This window comes from Perna viridis, chromosome 5 (genome assembly GCF_037379345.1).
Source record: "Perna viridis isolate PV_CMFRI_1.1 ecotype Kerala chromosome 5, ASM3737934v1, whole genome shotgun sequence".
Lineage (NCBI taxonomy): Eukaryota > Metazoa > Mollusca > Bivalvia > Mytilida > Mytilidae > Perna > Perna viridis.
Genome location: NC_142449.1, coordinates 46959008 through 46979697, shown reverse-complemented (window position 1 = coordinate 46979697; position 20690 = coordinate 46959008). Strand labels below are relative to the sequence as shown.

Below are 20690 nucleotides of genomic sequence, written 5' to 3'. Positions count from 1 at the left end.
AATAATTCTCGTTCGAATATTGGTTCCCTGGATTACTCTTTCAATTAAGAAAAAGTGAACCAGCTTTTATGTGTATACAAAAGCAGTAATTGCACAGCATTAATATTGGGTACAGCCTGAATCCACCGCATGTATCAAATAGTGATAATTATTTGACACATGACACATCTCTAAAATAACAGTAATGTGTTTACAGACAGTGAAATATTTAATAATAATAACAATTTTGTAAATCAGCTAAAGCTAAGCTCAAATTGAAATAAATCCCTGAAGCGTTGTAGACGCTATATCTTAATATGCATGCTGATGAAAGTTAAACCAAATAAGCCGTCTTGATTTGTTACAACCACTTAACCTACAATTATTCCGGTATTAGAAAATTAATGACTAATGACATAAAAATAGAACATAGGGGACAGACAGTAGTTTTTTGCATATACATGTATCTCCAAAACGATTAGGTTTAGCCAAATTCTGACTGAGGTAAAAGTATTTAGCATGATGAGATCTATCTGCGGTCAAATTTTCATTTTAATCTATTAAGCCATATTGGAGTTATTGCCCCTTTTCAAAGTTTTTTGCTATTTTTAATGTTATTTCTTTCAAAAATCTTCTCCTCTGACACTATTTTACCAATTGAAACAAAACTCGGTATAAGTGTTCCTTGGGGTATCCTGCATAGAATTGAAGTGGGACTTTTTGATCCGTTGAAACACATGGCCACTGTTACTAAAAATAGAATATAGAAGTCAGACAGTAGTTTTTTGCATATATTTCCAAAACCGATAGGTTTAGCCAAATTCTTTCAATATCCTTGATCCTTATTTTTAGGACTACTAAAGTCTTCAGACATAAAATTTGTCAGACGCCTTCTTATAAGAATTATTTGCCCTTGACAGAGGAAAATGACATTTTGTTTTACAGTTTTTAGCCAATGTCTTGAAAACTATGATAAATTAGACTTTCATTTACTAAAACGATCCTTATGATAAGTCCTATCAAAGTTTTCTTGAGTCAAAATTGTTGGACAACTTGTTTAATTTATTGCCCTTGAAAGGCAAAACTCAACCAGGTGAGCGATTCAGGCTCCTGGATGCCTCTTGTTTCAACAAAATTTAAGTGTAAGTGTTTGTAAGAATCTAGCAAATGGGTAAAATCAGAAACATGCATGTCAAAACCCCACCGATCTCACAATAATATATCACTTAAGGATATTTTCTCTATTTGAAAAGACCATTATTTGATCTCTGCATCACTGGCTTTGCTCAGAAATTGCTCCCAGTATTCAGTGGAGTCCGAGTTGATCATTTGCTTTTGTTACTTTGTATGTTTGATTTTAGTTACTTTATGTTCTTTGTTGTGTATGTCTGTTTTCCAATGTTAGTAAAAAGAGTTTTTTTTACAGAGTTATCTACACTTGAAATGTTTATTTTCATTGCATTTCAATGAAATTATAACTCAATGGTCCAGCAAGATTTGGATAATCTTGTCCTTTTTTCTTGATTCTGATGGTGCAAATAGTCAAATTATACTATCAAAATGATGGGGTTCTTTTATACCATGTTTCACTTTCTGCCTGATTCTTACAGGAACTATCACTTAATTTTGATTCACAAAACTGCACAGAAATGAATTATGTTGACCACTACATTAAAACTAACGATATACTATTGAAAATCTGAAGAATTGTTTGTAGGATGACAATATTGAAACTTTGTTTCAGTCACATTGTTTTTCAATACGAAAGACAGATCGCAAAATCATGGTCAATCGGAAAATTTTAAGTAATAAGGTAACAGAAATGTTACCGCAGGGATAAATGACTCGCGGCAGCCAAGAATTTATAGTGACTTTTATTATTCTTCAAAAATCGACTCTTGAAGAATAGAAATAAACAGAACATTTGAATTCACATACAATCATTGTTCATTTCAAAGGTTTAAAACAAAACTATTGAAAGCAGTCCTAATAGGTTTTACAAAAAAATATTTTTGGATTTTTATTTCATAATTTCATGATTTTTCCCTTGTTTTCACTTTTAAATGGTTGAAGATGGAGTATCATATTCTCTGAATCTTATATAATGGCAATCACTTCTACATTAACTATTTTACAACTTTGTTGGCGTTGATATTAATATAGTCAGCTATTTCACAACTGAAATTGACCGAATCATTTGTAAACCAAACGCATACATTATGAATTGTTGCAGAATAAGGTGACAAGAAGTAAATACAAAACAAAATGACAAGGACACATTTGTACTTCTGAATGTCTACATCAAGTTCCAACCTCGGTAATTGAGATCTAAAAAGAGCTAATTTTATGTAAAGCAAGGGTAAGCCAGTTTTAAATAAGGGGTGTCCATTGAATATCCAGGCACTGAGTGGTTTATGCAAAAGTTTGTTTCCAAATATTTTTCATCCATTAGAGATCAAGAATTCATGTTTTGTGAGAAATTAATGTAGGTTTATAATTTACTGAAATAAAGTACATTGAAAATAATTGAAACTTTTTGATAAGAAAAACTCTTTATTCTTATCAAAGTCTAGTTGACTTTTTAGAAAACTTGTAAAATACATTTTTGGTCATCCACTTTTGATACCAAAAAAATGCTGTGTTTTTGACATCGTAATGATTCTAACAATACATTGGAACAAATTAATTTGTTAGATGAAATTTACACTGTGTCGCTCATATAATATAATCTGCCTGGTTTCTATATGGACATCCTCTAACAGTTTAGCAACAAAAATACAACATTTTACATACAATATTGTATTTAGATATCAGTAAACTTACGGTTCCCTTTTTTCCCTCCACCTACCACGTAAACCACAATTTTTGTTACGACATAAATATCCCCTAAGAAAACTTTCCAATATGAGTTACCACCGCTATTAGTGGATGCAATTGTATTCAAATTTCCATCAACAGCATGCCATGCAACAAAACGACCATAATTTGAGCTCTGTGTTGCAGGCTTCCCAAATGCAAGCATATCATCTACAAAAATAAATCAGAGAGAATATGATAAATACTATTGCTAAACAAAAATAAAAAAAGACAAGAGCGTAAAGTGAAACTAAGTATGCAAAACATTATTCGAATAAGAATGTCGGTGTTGAAAGTTGTTGCACAGGGCTTCACTACGTTTTTACACAAATTCGAAAAGAAATCGAAGTAATCTAATAATATATAAAAATGAGTTTAACAGAAATTAGGATTTTGTTGTTTTTATTCGTTTTGACTTCAACCTATTGTTAAAACCGTTGATTCTTTTTACGAATCAACAGTGGACAAATAACAGACAAAACCGTCAAATAGTAGTTTTTAGAAAGTGAAAGCCGTTGTCCGATTTACCAGAACGCCACTAATTATCACCGGTCCAAAAAAAACTAACAAATAAGTTCATTCATTTATTAACGTTGACTTTTGAATGCACATCCGCAAATGTTTGTTGGGTTTTTCGCTAGTTCCTTCACCAGTTTGTTTTTCATGATTCTAGAATTAAATTCAAGGGAAAAACTCACAGGATTTATTTATCATTTCATACTAGATATAATCATTAAAAAGTGTTAACTTGATATTTTGTTTGGAGAGACACAATGATAGAATTTTTCAAATGAATTAAAATTCAAATGCTAAAATAAAAAAACAATCAAGAATGGCTGATATTTTTTAGTTAATCGCCGCTACCCGTTTCTTACAACAAAATTAATTTAATAATAAAAAAAAATTTCGTTGGAGTCCGTGGAGTCTGAGTTACTCATTTGCTTTTATTACTTTGTATGTGTGATTTTAGTTACTTCATGTTCTTTGTTGTGTGTGTCTGGTCTTTGTCCCTGGATTACATTCTTTTGATTACCACTATAACCTTGGTTCCCCCGATTTTTCTTACACGATAAACTATAAAAATAAATGTATGCATTAAATATGAAGTTGTTTTTGGGACATGGACACTCTCTCCATGCCAAAAAATGACATGAGTATATAATAGTATAGCAAGCTATCGATTTTTGAAAGTTTAATACACCGGAAAATAATACGGCTAAATTATATATCGATGGAAAGCTTATTCCAAGCTTTATCGAAATATTGATGTCGTACTCATCGATTGTGGTCACGTCTCTAACAAAATGGGGTCAAAGGCCAATCATGAAATTTAGGGGAAAATGTTGTATTATTTTTGTATGACTTTTTTCCCTTTACTGATAAGAAAAAAATCCAAAGTTTTTACATCAGATCAGCTCAACTTCTATTTCATACAAGAATCAATCGCTATATTAAAGAAAAAAAATAGCAAATAGTGCCGTCCGCAGCAGTTTTTGGTACAGATGCCAAAAACTTTTAAATTTTAGCAGTCCGAAATGAGAGGCCGACTTGAACTTTAAGGTCTCAAAATGTAAAATTAGAAAGTAAATATTAAAAAAAAACACATTCTGAAATTATTTTTTAATATTTTACATTTGCAGTATTTAAATAGCAGCATTGAAAGTGTCATTTCTCCATTAGTTCAATTACAAGTTCCCATTTGGTCCATTTTGTGAATATTTCGTATATTTGCAAATATTATGATACAATACTTAACAAAACTGTGAAGTACGCCAATGTTTTATATAACCATCTCAGTTCTTGAAACAAATTGTGATAAATATGGAATAATATTAACTCCAAAGAACATCACTTAACCTGTCTATATTTTTTTGCCCTGACTACAAGCAAAACCATCAGTTAGTTGAGAAACGGAAAGCATGTATTGATTTTGCAAAAAAAACAATACCAATAATGCAATATATGCCATTCTCAAAAATCTCAACAAAAAACAAAACAAAAAAAAAAGAGCAGAATTAACACTTCGTTATTGGCCAAAGTAAATTAAGATCTGTGAAATCTCTGCTATCCTACTATAGCACAAAGTGCTTCAAACAATTACATAGTATATTGTCTCATTTATGAAGTCCTTAACTTTCTAGGGCTTTATGGATTCAAGTCTTCAGATTCCAAAGTAAAACTTTCTACCTTTGATTTTCCGTTGTATTTTTTGCCAATAAGAATATTTAATTTCCCATCTCCTTTTAATATCTTAAAATAGGCTCAGTAGATGAAGTTCCGTTAAATCCTGATATACTCATCAAGCTACTTGAGTTTATAATGTATTTCATGTATATATCTAAAATGTTGTTCACGCTTCTAAATGCAGATGCAATTCTTACACAATCATGTTTCATCGTATAGTAAAAACTTAATTACAAATGAAAACAATTGCTTTTTTAATCAGTAAGAGTAACTAAGGGAACCAATATTCTAGCAGAAATTAAAAGAATGTAATCAAATAACTAAAATACAGGAAAAAAATGAAATATACTGACAAGGTTATTAAGAAAAGATTAGCTTGAAAAATACTCATTCAGTAGAATTTATATAGTCAAGAATACATGAAAGTAGTTCCTTAGTTTTTGTTTCAAAATGAAACGAGCAGATCAGCAAAAAGGTCGATGACGTCGCAGTCGCATAGCGGTATTTTAGCAGTAAGACGTTTGACATTTCTGTATTTAATCAGAAAGTGTGTTACATCAAAATCAAATACCAGGATACAACATTGAAGCGTCAGCAGAGGGATGATTCACACGAGAGGTTACTCCTTGAAAAATGTGTACAGCATATCGAAATTTTCAACATTTATTCATTTAACACAGACAAACAAACATCAAACAAACAAACAAAAACTTAAAGTCAAAAAAGTTTTTTTTAAGAATATTTCCTTCAATTAAGTAAAGACTAAAACCCATAATGAACAGCGTTTCGAAAATGCAAAAGCAATGCAACTGAAACTAGAACACATATATTATCATATTGCAGTGTGCTATGATTAGAAAAAAATAATAACTATCAAACACATCCACTGCCGGTAGATAAGAAAATAAATCTTTTCTCTCCAGATATGGGCTTGAAACTTGGGTAATTTCAACACACTCTCAGGATAGCGGTGTGAATGATAATTGTATTAGAGAACCATAGTGACGTAGTGAATCTTATGTCAAGTTACGTGGGTAGTCAATCCGGCTAAAAGTCAAATCTAATTGATAAGATAATAAGATATCTTGTCTCATCTGGGATATTTGAACTTCATATTGGTTGATCGTAATTGTGGAGATGTTGGTATAATGCAATTTAGAAAGGCGAATTTACTATTGGACAGTCACAATCGTCACGTTTTCATACATTATTTCGATTTCAAACGTCCTGTAGTATCTACGTACAATTTAAGGTTTTTTTTAACGTGTTAAACGTTTATCTGGGTAGTTTAGATGAAAGGAATCCTTGAACTAGGATTATTCAGAGATAATACATCATATATAACGGAAACTGAATTCGATAGACTGGGCTACTCGCTTCTGTTTTTTTCCTGAAGGAGCCCTTTTAAAAGCTGGCATGTAGGAACAGATCGACCAAGAGTGTCGCATAATTCGTTCCAATAGGTATTCTGATGGTCTACTGAATACATATCCCCCAATTCGACAACAAATTTTGTTTACCAAAACATTTCAGAACATCAGACTCTGTGTACTTTTGTTAGAATCAGTGTGTTTCTATACAAAATAAGTCTCTTATCTACCCTATCTACCCAGCAGTAGATAAGCACAGTTTCCTACTTTGTATAAAAGCATCTGAGAATAAAAAAAAACGTAGAACTGACTTAAGCTTGTCATGTGGCAGTGTGATGTACAAGGTAGAAAAAAATTAGGTTACTGCTACAAAAAGTAAAGCTACTGAAAGAATGATACTTTTGGAGGTCTTTCGAATTCTTGAGATTTTAAATCTGATACACGCCATTCATAGAGTAAGCTTTATCATCGTAACTCTTAAGTTCATTTGACTGCCGTGAGAAGTTATAAGGTGTCTCGAAAGGGGTTTAGTCGTGCACTAGGCAGACTACGCAAATAACCTTTGTTTTTTAATACCAAATATCCATACAAAGGTTTGTATGCTTTATCATTCCAGTGCGGCTGATATCTCTGACATATTGACGCTTCCCTCGTTATATTATTACTGAAAATTAACTTAACTTCTTGAAAGAGTAGTCCTGTTCCATTAAATAATTCATAATAAAATCAGTCTAAATGGTTTTATCATGAACCAAAAATTATATATTTTAAGTATAAAAATATTATAAACCAACAGTTTATACACATTTTATTTCGGTGTCGCATGTACATTGCATAATTAAAAAAAATATATATATATAATTAGATCCTTACCGTCTCTTTTTTTCCTAATCAGTCTTCTTGAAGCTAAAAAGAAAATAAATAAAATAGTGGTTGAAAAGAAAAGCTTTCATTATCACATGAACCTAGTTAACATAACACTTTAAGCAATTTTGATACTTAATTAAAATAATACCGCCCACCCAGGTTTTTACGGAAATATAACCATTAAAGCACATTCTTTCAAACAGAATCCTATTTTAGTAGGGAAGCGAAGTGACGTAGCGAATCTTATGATCTAGCCATTTTGACTTGTATCAAAGCAGATTATTTGCTGTGGCTATACGGTGTCAAGTAAGGTGGGACGTCAATCCGGTTAAAAGTCAAATCGAACTGATGATGTCTTGTCTGGTCTGGGAAATTTGAACTCCATACCAGTTGATCAGATTGTGATATGTCGACCGTAAAACTCAAACTGGAGAAGTTAATAAATTGCAATTTAGAAAAGCGAGTCACAATCGTCACGTTTCTTATACAATTTCTATTTCAAACATCCAGTAGTATCTACGTACATGTTAAGGTCTAGTAATGTGGCAGACGAAGGTGAATCAGTTGTCTCTTTAACTTCAAGTTCATTTGCGTTGATTAGATGTAATTAATTCTAGAAACTTGGATTATTCAGAGATAAAACATCATATATATATTACGAAAACTGAATTTGAGGAACACGACTACTAGCTTATTTTTTTTCTATTGGAGCCCTTGTGAAAAAAGCTTTCTCTATAGGAGTGTAGGAACAGATCGACCAAGAGTGTCGTTCCAATAAGTATTCTGATGGTTTGCTTGAATACATTGCCCCCAATTCAACAAATAATTTTGTCGACCAAAACATTCCAACATCTTAACAACATCAGACTCGGTGTACTTTTTGTTATAATTACTGTGTTTCTTTACAAAATATACCTCTTATCTACCCAGTACTAGATGAGCACAGTTTTCTGCTTTGTATAAAAGCAGTTGTGAATAAGAACACGTAGAACTGACTTTAGCTTGTCATCTGACAGTGTGTTTTACAAAGCAGAAGAAAAATTAGTATACGTAGTATAATTGACGTCTTTTACATATTCGCTCTATCATCATTATATTTTATTGGAAAATTAACTTATTTTTTGAAAGAGCGGTGCTGTTCCATTCAAGGGTAATCAAGGGAACCAAAGTTATAGCGGTAGTCAAAAGAATGTAACCCAGGAACAAAGACCAGGCATGGAAAACAGATATACACAACAAAAAAACATAAAGTAACTGAAATCATACATACAAATTAACAAAAGCAAATGAGCAACTCGGACTCCACTAGCACTGGGAGCATAAACCAGGTGCACCGGTAGGGTAAGCGTCCACTGCTTTTCTAGAAACACCCGCCGGGATGCTCATAACAAATCAAGTCCGGGGAAGACGAAAGAGGAAAGGAAAACTATGACTGGTTGAACAAATCAGTTTTCATGGCGCAGATGGATACACTGTAACGATCCACGAGTTCATGATGACGACCATAAAACTTTGGTAGTGATGACTTCAATCTTATAGCAATATAACCCTGTGTCCAGAAGCCTATTTGTTAGAATTCTAACGCGATACAAAACGTATTCGTAGTTTCGGCAAGCATAAAGTATGAGTTGTGACATGAACACTCCATACGCAGGTGCAGAATCGATGTTGCCAAGATGAAAAGAAAATTGAAAATTCTCAATGAAAAGTCATCAATAGTCGTAAAAAATATTGTCTTTTTTCCTTGATTCTGATGATGCAAATTATCACACATTTATAATGGTGTTTTTTTCATACCGTGTTTCACCTACTCCCCGATTCTTACATAGACTGACACTTAATGGGGCATGCTTGGGGCTTTTTTGTGATTTGATGGTGTAAAATACATTACATTTAATTTTAAGTTAACATACAGTCACCATACTGAGCTGATCTTTTCTTACGCATCTCTTCAACATCTGAAATAAGAATACGGTGAAACAGTTAGAAATTAAAAAAAAATTGAATAAGATGATATACACAAGTACGTCCATACATACTCTACATTCTACTAGCATTAGCCAAACGGTCGTATTTAATGGTATAGAACAGAGGAAGTTCTTTTTCTAATTCTCCAATCAGTAAAGCTGTTTGCCAAAATTTCTTCGACTTCAAATTCACAAAAGTCTTGTCATGACGTTTTGCAATATCAAAATAAAGTTAATTAAAAAAAAACAAGACGTTGTTTCAAATTTCTGTATTGTGTAATGAACAGTGTGACAGTCAATGAAGAAAATAACATACATTTATTCATAAATTTTTGAGAATATATTTGATGACGAACCACATTGTACCATATCAAAATGTGGTATTAAAAACTGCAATACATGCAACATTCTTATAACCGACTCTTACTACTCCAGTTCCCTTACAAACAAAACCTAACATACAAGAAGTCACGATGACTTAAGTTGCAAATCAACTAACTTAATATATGGATTAGAATGCAACTTACTTTGTTTAATATATGTCGGAGAAACGCAAGAACGATTAAATAAAAGAATGTGCGGTCATCGTTCGGGAATTAACACCACCAAATTCCCGACAGTTTATCAACACTTTAATCAAGAAGATCATTCAATCCTCTTCATGAAAGTTCGTATTTTAGAAAAAAAATTACCATCCTACGAATAGTCCCGTTCTAAGTAAAATCTATCGTAGGGAAAGAGAGGAGTACTGAATACGCAGACTAGGTACTGCAATACCTTACGGATGCAACGACAACATCAAAAGTAGAAACCTTTCAAGCCAAAATATAACAATAGCATGAATGCGATGAATTTATTTGACAAAAATCAAAGACGGAAAAGGAGTCATGGCCATCGCCACTATACGTCACCCAAGTTACATGATGTCTCCATAGATGGTCTCCTTTCTTTCATACAAAAACCTCTCGGATTTCATCACATTAGAACCAAACTTTATTCTAGACCTCTCACTTTACTACACCCCCTTTATAAAACAAGTCTTGACACTCCTGTTTCTGACCCCACCTCATCATCGTACAGAATTGTTGCCATTAGTTTGGAGATTGGTTTCCACTGACTCTTTAAACCAGTTTGTGTGAAAAGTCAAGATGAAGAAAAACGATCATTTCTTCCACTACCGTTTGTCAACAAAGGTATACATGCAATTAATTTGGCTAACATCCTCCATCGCAAAAACGTTATCAACAAAATTGCCCCCTATTTTAAAGACAAATCCATACCAATTATTTCATATTCCTATACTTCACCCATTGCATCCAAAATTTTCAAATATAAAAGGCTATTGCAGAACCTCGAGATTGAGGACTTTAAGGCTAAACCACCTGACTGTTCTTGCAAAAACTCAAATATGGTCCTTCTGGTCACGTCGTCACAGGAGATTTAACCATCATCGAAAACGATTCTCTGCGTAATATCCATTCTAAAGATCCCAAGTACCGTGAACCATGCTCCATAATATGGAATTATAACTTTAAAGTTTTTATGGATGCCGTCGAGGACTATGCAAGAAAATGGATAAAACGAGAACAAGAAGACATTGATTCTCTGTCAGAGTAGTTAAAGGCAATGAGGTCTTTAATTTTGAAACGAATGAAAGTTTTAAGTAGGTCAATGAGTGCCAAGGCTACATCGGTTTTCAAAGACCCCGATGTAGCAAAGACATTGTCTACTATACATGACTAATATGTTGTCGTACCAGCAGACAAAGCCCAAAACAACATTGTTTTTGTCTGCAAAACGTTTTATATCCAGTAGTAAATAATAGCAGTGATAAGACCTATACTGCTACCACACTCTCCAAAGAGGAGATTGTGGAAAACCATTAATCTGTGCTATCCTCTTTTGGTATCTCTATCAAGGACGAAGATTTACTGTATGTACTGGATTCCTAAACTCCACAATAATTCATACATACAATGTTTCATAGTTGGATCTGCAAAATGTACCACCAAACCTCTTTCAAAACTTTTGACTTCTGTACTCACAACTGTAAAAGAGGGTATACAGTCCTACCACAGTTCTTGTTACTACCGTAGTGGTATTAATTCAATGTGGATCCTGAAAAATTCGAAAGATCTTTTGGATACAATCAGTTCAAGACTATTATCTGAATATAATAGCATTAAAACCTATGATTTTTCAACACTGTATACTTCTATTCCTCAAACTCAGTTAAAATCCCGACTTAAAACATTAAACATCGTTGTTTTTAAAAAAAATGATGGTACACCTAGATACAAATATATAGTTCTTGGTACAGATTCCTCATACTTTGTGAGAAATAATTCCAAATCATCTTCAAAATATACAGAGGAAGATGTTTACAAAATGCTGGAATTTTTAATTGACAACATATTTGTCCAAAGTGGTGGACGTGTTTTTCAACAAACGGTCGGAATTTTAATGGGAACAAATTGTGCTCCTTTACTTGCTGACCTTTTCCTTCACTCTTATGAGGCTGACTTTATAGCTGATCTGATCCGAAAGAAAGAATATCGTTTAGCTAGACCCTTTCATCTCAGTTTCCGCCATATAGATGACATATTATCTTTAAACAATCCTAATTTCGGGGATTTGATACATGGCATCTACATCAAAGAACTTGAGATAAAGTATACTACAGACACTGTGAAGTCAGCCTCATATCTTGACCTACACTTTGAAATCGATGGTAAAGGAAAACTATTGACCAAACTTTACGACAAACGTGATGACTTTTCATTCAAAATTGTCAACTTTCATCTGGGCAACACCCCTTCAGCACCTGCGTATGGAGTGTTCATATCACAACTCATACGTTATGCCTGAGCTTACCGAAACTAGAAAAGCAGAGGACGCTTACCCTACCGATGCATCTGGTCCATGCTCCCAGTTTTTAGTGGAGTCCGATTTGCTCATTTACTTTTGTTACTTTGTATGTATGATTTTAGTTACTTTATGTTCTTTGTTGTGTATGTCTGTTTTCCATGTCTGGTCTTCGTCCCTGGATTACATTCTTTTGATTACCGCTATAACCTTGGTTCCCTTGATTACTCTATCAAATGAGTTTATAAAACTGTGAGATTTTTTATTAGATTGTCCCCATTAACATTTGATTGTTGATATATGATAACTTGATAATTACTATAACCAAGAACAAAACATGTTTATAGTGACAAGTGTTGTATAGATAATTGATTTAAAATAGTATGGTCTTTTGATTCCCTGTTGATTGTTTTATACCGTTAAGTACATGTAATTCAATTGATAATTAACATGAGCAATACTTATTCTTAAAGTCATTAACACATTCCTCCCTTTCTCAAAAATAACACTTTTAATCAATAATGTCTAACCACTGTTCTATTTTATTAAAAATCATTTATCTGTATAAAAACAAAAATACTAAAAAGGGGGATTAAAAGAACATATTATAAAAAACAACTACACAACAGCAAAAATATCTACGGCTAAACATTGAATGTGTCAGTAAAATGCACATGTATACAAAAATACCTCGGTGAAAAACAAGTAATAAACAAGTCAAAAGAGATGTATGGATACCTGGAGGACAATAATACTTGTACATAAATAATAAAATGGGTCAGTATATCATACGCAATAATGCCTTACAACTGTCCTATCACAATAATGTCTAACCTCTGTCCTGTCACAATAATGTCTAACCACTCTATCATAATAATGTCTAACCATTGTCCTATCACAATAATGTCTAACCACTCTATCACAATAATGTCTAACCACTGTCCTATCACAATAATGTCTAACCATTGTCCTATCGCAATAATGTTTAACCACTCTTTCAAAATAATGTCTAACTACTGTCCTATCACAATAATGTCTAACCAATTTATCACAATAATGTCTAACCATTGTCCTATCACAATAATGTCTAACTACTGTCCTATCACAATAATGTCTAATCACTTTATCACAATAATGTCTAACCACTTTATCAAAATAATGTCTAACCACTTTATCACAATAATGTCTAACCACTGTCCTATCACAATAATGTCTAACCACTGTCCTATCACATCAAAATACTGTAAAAATGAAAAAAAAATATTTGATAGTGTGTCACGCTTCTTTAAAAATTGCAATATTAATGACATTAAAAAAAGGGGAAGACAGTGTTCAGTACTACTTTATTTAAAAATTAGTCTTGCTATTGGGATTGATTTCCTTAAACACAAATTAGGTCATTTTTCTTTTTTTCTTTTTTACTTTTTTTTATCTGAATTCTGGATGATTAACATAAACGAGAAAAAAATCCGAAGCACATAAAACACTTTTGAAGCAATCATGAAATTACACAGTATGCATTTTTTTTTTTTCGTTTTTTTTTTGTTTTTTTTTTGTTTTTGTTTTTTTGTTTTTTGTTTTTTTTTTTGTTTAAAGTTTTAGACAGTGAGAACATTGTTTATACATTCAGGTGCGGCACTTGTCACATTGCTAGTGAGAAAAATGCGTAAGTAAACAAATTATTATTATAAAATAACACATAACAATAAAGTTTCATAAGAAAGCTTTTCCCGTAAATCCGTTACTCATTGAAACCTTTGCTTGTTTCAAATCAAACATTTTTTGAAAATGTTGTTTTGTATAACTTAAAGCACTGAACTGATCTCCTGTTTCCTTTTTTTTAATAAAACCAACCGATGTATTTACGAAGTTCGTACAACAGCCAATTAAATAAAGACTTGACACTACAAATCGCTCTGATGGACCTGTCCATGCGTAAATTTTATGCGTTTCTGACATTTATACGCAGTTCTTACTACATAGGACCACACGAAGCGGGTAAAAAAATATTCCATGTTGAGTTTTTAATTGTGTTTTAATCGCTTATTCGACATATTGAACATAAGTCATGCCTTTACTTTTGTAAGCGAGACCTTCATATCTGAAAGAGTAGATTAAATATATATAAATATAAAAGAAATGTCGGTATCCACGCGGTATCCTCTACGGATCATCAGCTCCATTTTTCTTTATCTGGGTTATTTGACATTATTTTTTATTGTTAATAATGTCGAATAATTTGCCTAATAAGTCGGAAAGTTTTAGTGTTATACATATATGCACTACATGCACCTTTATCAACATTTAAAAAAATGAAAAATAGTACCCCGCGCTACGCTCGTCTGTACAAATTTGAAGAATTCAACACATTTCTGTAGATTTACAAGAACGTGTGATTAGTTCCGATTGAAAGTATACTTGGATTAATTTCCCTTTCCATGCTTACAGAATAATAAATTAATACTGATACTCGCATAGAAACCCTGTCATGCATCGATACATTTTCACACTAATTGGGCAATGGTGTGGTCATCGTACTTTATTGTCATGTGACCACGTTCATTCATGACATAGGTGTACACACATCACGTGATCCAGTGTGTACGAGTTCTTGGAGCTCCTCAATGACCGAAATATAAGAACGAAGGGACACCAGAACGACATTTAAACTGTGCACAACGTTTACTTAACCACCGACCAAACAGAATACCCTTTGGACTTATAAATGAACGCAATTTCAATTTAAGTTTCAACTGATTTGATCTGTGCCTTTGACAATTAAATATTCTCAAATTTGTGTATTGTTGGAGCTTTTCGGATTACTGCAATGTTATCACGAGAGGCTGCGTGTAAACCAAACAATTAAGGGACGACTATTTTATTTGGAGGACAGTTTTTTTTTTGGTTCAGAATATTTATTTATGAAACTTTGTAGGTCAGAATTGAAAAAATGATTCAACCACGTTGGGGCAAGATTATTTCCATTCCACTATAAAGTATCTGGACTAATGTCAGAAAATTTATTTTCTAGGACGTGAGATGTAGGCCAGAATATTCGTTTTCAACCTTTTCAGGGCAAGAATATGTATCTCGGAGATTCTCCGAAAACTGCCAGCGACACCTCTTTCAGAATCTAATGGTGTACCATTATGTTATGAACTCCAATTTCGGGCCGTTTTTCAAACCTTTAAGTTAGGGATCAACCATTTGATTTTAATAGAGGGAGGCGGCTAGGATCAAAGTTTGTGTCCTGTATTTTTCCACTTAATTTCTGACCTGGATTTAGCCATGCGTTCATCCCGGATTTTTTAGAATCATATATAATTGTCCTCCCTTTTTATTCTTAAATTGATCCTATACCCCTATGAAATCAAATTGGTGCTTCCGTACATGTAATCATACGCTAAGATATAAACACAGACAAAATCTTATCTTAACAAACCTGTTGTTATTTTAGGGTTTATGTACATATGTACATGTATATGTGTCATCCTAGACCTGTAGAATATGATTCGCCTTCGGTCATACTTCCCTATTTTAGATGATAAAATTTAGATTTTTAACATTAAAGCTTTTGCAAGTATGCATAAAGTGAATAGAAATAGTTTAATGCAAAAAAGGCAGAAGGGGTCTTTCTCCTATGAAATCTGTGAAAAAATCAGAAATATGTTAAAATATGAGAAATCTCCTGCATTTATTTCATCACTGTCTGGTTGTTAAAATGTCACAATGAGACAAGCATTATAAATCGCTACCTTAAAATGGGATAAATGTTCTATTTTAAGTTACTTACTAGATATATATGCTGTCAATAATATATACAATTAAGATCCAAATTAATGGATATGTTATATTTATATTAACTCTTTAATACTGTTTAGGACTTAAAATATGGTTTTATTATTCTACATTTCTCAGTTCATTTTATTATGATATACATAATGTGCATGCCTATGATGATGTACATGTAAGTTCTTTTTTATTCAGCATAAATTTTACTGATTACCAGTTGTCATTATTCGGGCACAATCGAGGATTGTGTTTATTATGTCTTGTGTTTTTGTGGGTGTAGTCAATAGACATATGATTCATCACCCCCCCCCCCCTTCAAGCAAAGGATTATTTTGAAAGTTTGTTAGTATTTGTATGTTATCAAGATATCATGCACACTCATTTTTATCTGAGTTTAAGGGCACGAGTCCATCCAACCTCATTATGAATTAGCACTAGACTGTGTACATGTTTGCACATATAAAATTACAGTGTGTGTTATTTATACATTCAATGTATATGATTCTTTTTTGCAGGAAATTGATTGTCAGTCTGTTTAACATGTACATGTTGTACATTCTGACATTTAACCAGTACAACTAGTATGCAAATATATCACATTCATTGTGTGTATATAGTTGTTGTTATGTTCCCTGTTTGTTTGAACAAGTTCATCCTTTATACGGAATCAAACAGAGACGTGTTTCTTATTTTACTAGAAATAAAAGTTTAGGTTTAATATGGTTAGTTAAGTCATTATGAAGGAGTGTCATCGTTCTGTTGCCTTGGATTTAATTACTTCTGCTGTCGGTCCTTTCAGAGCTAATACTAGCAGGTGTGTTTACACTAATTGAAGACTTTTTGGTGATCTCTGTAAGCATTTACTATTTTTATACGATATGATGCATATGTTGCGTGTCTCCATATTTTCCTGCAACAAGGATTCAACTCTATCTCATACATATGTATACACATGCACTATCAAGTAGACATTTTTTATGAACAAGCATTCATAAAATGCCAAAAAAATCCACATATTGGTGTTACATGTTACTACATGTGATTAATTTATTAGGAGCAATTTAGTGACCCAGATTCCCAAATCTTAATACCTGCATTTGAAGAGTACGGGTATTATTCTCCTTTTATGTATCTTCAAAAAGAAGTTCTGAAAAGCAATAATTGCTCAACTTGTAATGTTAGAAATATGGTCACTATTTTATTTGTTTTTGCAGAACTTTTTTTTTAATTTGCAGAGGCCTATCCTAATACACTGGACATTTTTGTAGCATCTATATCTATATTGCCCTATCATATGAATCCCATTATCAACTGAAAGGGTTTTCTAACTATCGTTACAGCACGTACTTCAAGTATTGTGCATGGTTTTCCAGATAAAAGTTTAAGAACCCTGTCTTTGTTCACACTACACACAATCACTTGATTAATTATAATTTTATTCGACTACGACAAATTTGCTGTCACATATAAGAATTTGACACTGTCGTTCCAGTTGTAAATGCATGCCAACAGATACTTAGTTACATGTGACAGTTATATGCAATACAAGTTTTCGTTAGTTGCTCAAGTTTTCAAATCCAAAAGGAAGGTTCGTACTGATTTTGAGAGATATGGCCTCAACCGTTAGGAACCAAAAGCAAGCATATCATATAATTATATACATGTACATGTAACTAAAGTAAAAGCAAATGAATGTCTCTGACATTGTTTTACAATCTTCTATACCACTAAGGTTAGACTGATAATGATGGTTAAGATTTAAATCTTTAAGGAAAGATGGTCCTAAAAGGGCCGGAAACAAGCATTTCGCTGATTTCTGACAAGTTATGTACCAGGTACAGTACATGTAAATTAATCTATTTGAGATTGTAATACAAGGTGCCATTTTAGGAGTTGTGACTTGGTGTGATTATGAACTAGGGTTAAAACCGAGCATTTTCCTGATTTTTTGGATGAAGACTTGAGTACAGCAGAACGAAATTGTACCACAATGTGCTCTTTCTCCAAAGTAAAGTCCTGACTGACCTGAACCAAGTGAGAGCCGAAAAAGGACAATACTGATTCTGGTGAAATTCTTTTTTCCAAACTGAGTTCAGACTGATTTGAATCTAATAAGTGTAAAAAGGGTGACATTGATCCTGGTGAAATTCTCATCTTGCGTTATTGCAACAAAATGAAGATGTGTTTATTTTTGCTGGGAATTACAGTGTAGTTATCATGTTTCCAGATAATTTGAATAGAAGTTAATTCCGACATTGATTTGTACATAAGTATGTTTCTTATTATACCAGGACAGTTTCATATTTTCAATCAACTCAATTCAAGTACATTTTGAACTAAATTTAACAATATAATCCGAAATTCTATTCTTAACTATATATCATGTATTAATTTCAAAATATGTTTAGTTTATTCGATGCATAATATTACTAGTCCAATTGGCACTGATTGTATGGGAAATTTATAACACAAAACTGTCTTAAAATCTCAATACAAAATTACAAATTTCAGGAATTGATCGTGGACCCACTGATTGTCCCGAAGTTTACACATTCAATTTTTATAGACCAATATATCAACTAACAAGTATTTGATTGTTTATTTTTGCAGTCTCTAAAAAGCCAATAATGACGAAATGAATGCACAGGGAATTGTTGCTTGAAATAAATCATTGTTGTAAGAAGTTTCTTTGCTTACTTTTTAGTCCTAAAAATACAAAATGTCAGAAAAATGGCGCCATCTCTATTGCTTTGAATGTTTACAAGAGAAGGTAAAAAAAGTTATTGTACATGTAACTTAATGCATTCTTTGACAACTATGCAGCTTCCATTCAGAGTTATGAGACTTAAAAGAGTAATCAAGGGAAGGAAGCTTTCACTAAAAACTTCACTACAGTAATATCCTTATTTCAAGTAACTGATAAATACCATACTGTTAGTTTCTGTTAAACTGAAAAAATGAGAGTCAAGAATTAGACCAACTTATATTTAGTGAAAGGGTAAATTCTTAACGCGACTTAGCAAAGTTTAATACATCCATGCAAGTACACTATCAAGAAGAAGCATATAGCAATTGTCCTATGACCTTAGTTCCTGCAAAATAGGATTTCAACTTTGAATAACAAGTACTCTCCATTTCCTTTTATGTATACCAAGGAAATATCCTCAATCATTCCAACTCAGTGGGGTTTATATTGATAGAGGGATCCGTCCTTCATTCCGTTCAATTTTATTATTGAACTTTGTCTCAGTAAAAAAAAAGTTCAAATCCTGTTACATTTTTATTTCTTAGAAAGATTATAGTTGTAGAAAATATACATTTCTTGCTCCGTTATCAACAACCAGTCCAAGAAGAACGTTAATTAATCCAAATACAGAATAAGCTGTTGTCATAGTAATAATAAATTATAAAAATTTTCATCTCAATGAACAGTACTTATAAAATGTACTTACCTTGAGCAAAACTTGTTGCGTGACATTTCAAAAGGTATTATCTTGCATATTTTATTTTTACGAAGAATAAGTCCAAAGTTATCTAGCTTGCATGCTTTGATTTTTAGGGAGAAGGAGTCTCCACAGAAGTATGCAAAGGGCATGCACATTCAAGACATCACTGATCCGGTTGATTGCATTGGAATGAAATAAATTAAATTACAATTACTTTCATCATGTAATCATGATTACTTTGGATTACTTTATACTTTTTCTCTAAAATAGTTACTAATACCACAAATTCAAACCTAATTTGTTTATGTTTAATGAAACATTTTATAAAAATATGAGCACTTTTGAGGTAGATAATAAAATCAGCATGCTTTTAAAACATATGTACATGTACAATGTTTTCAATGAATTAAATGTTTGAGTTGCATTTTATCATTTCTTGCTTTTCAAAAGTGTCATCCATTTAAAAAAAAAACACCTTTCTGGATAGAATATGCTAAAGAATCTCGCAACTGGAGCTTACGATGACAATATTACCAAAAAAGTGTTTTCATTTCTTTAAATCATTCTCCTTTCAGTAATATATGGGATTGATTCTTTGAGGCACTTTCTTTTGATAAGTAGGAATGTATCTGGGCTCCTACACTGCTGGGTACTGATACATGTCTCTTTTTGGTTTCAGTCAGCAAACTAAAGAGAAAGACTTCTCGAGATTCACTTTTTTGACTCCTTGGATTACATTATTTTGATTACTGTTATAACCTTGATTACTCTTTAAAGTCTTGTCTGGCTCTGACTGGTGAGAACATCGATGTCATCACCTAGATGAATCCAACAGTCACTCACAACAAAGCTAGAAGACCTTGACTTTACAGATGATGCGAGCCTTCTACCCAACCAATTCAATCTACAACTGCGGATATCGGCCTTGTGCGAAACAGCCAAACCAACTGGTCTAGAGATCAACCCCAATAAAACCAAGTCACTCAGAGAAAACACACAGAACACAGTAGCCATCATGCTCAAGGGTAATTCCATTGAAGACGTTAGCAACTTCACCTACGTTGGCAATGTCGTTTCAAAGGATGGGGCGCCAATGAGGACATCAAGGTGATCCTTGGAAAAGCCAGACAAGCTTTTGTAACCCTAAGACCAATCTGGAGGAGTAGAAACATCACCTAAAAACAAAACTCAGAATATACGAGACAAATGTCAAGTCAGTTCTTTTGTATGCATCGAAGACTTGGAAACAGATGAAGAAAACCGAACATAACCTTTAGGTCTTCGTAAACAAGTGCCTCAGGTTGACAGTCTAATCAAAATTAGCCCATCCGATTTTTATTGGTAAACGCAACGTCTAACTTTAA

At 32.7% G+C, this 20690-nt stretch overlaps 1 protein-coding gene across 1 annotated transcript in view; it reads right to left on the bottom strand.

Annotated features, from left to right (window-relative positions):
* Positions 1-20690, bottom strand: part of LOC148617970 (uncharacterized) — a 163625-nt gene that overhangs the window by 14896 nt on the left and 128039 nt on the right. The window contains exons 35-37 of the mRNA XM_088585159.1: positions 9170-9214; positions 7263-7295; positions 2803-3006 (exon numbers count right to left, since the gene is read on the bottom strand). Coding sequence (XP_088441285.1) covers positions 2803-3006; positions 7263-7295; positions 9170-9214 — 282 coding nt within the window. The remainder of the gene's footprint in view (positions 1-2802; positions 3007-7262; positions 7296-9169; positions 9215-20690) is intronic.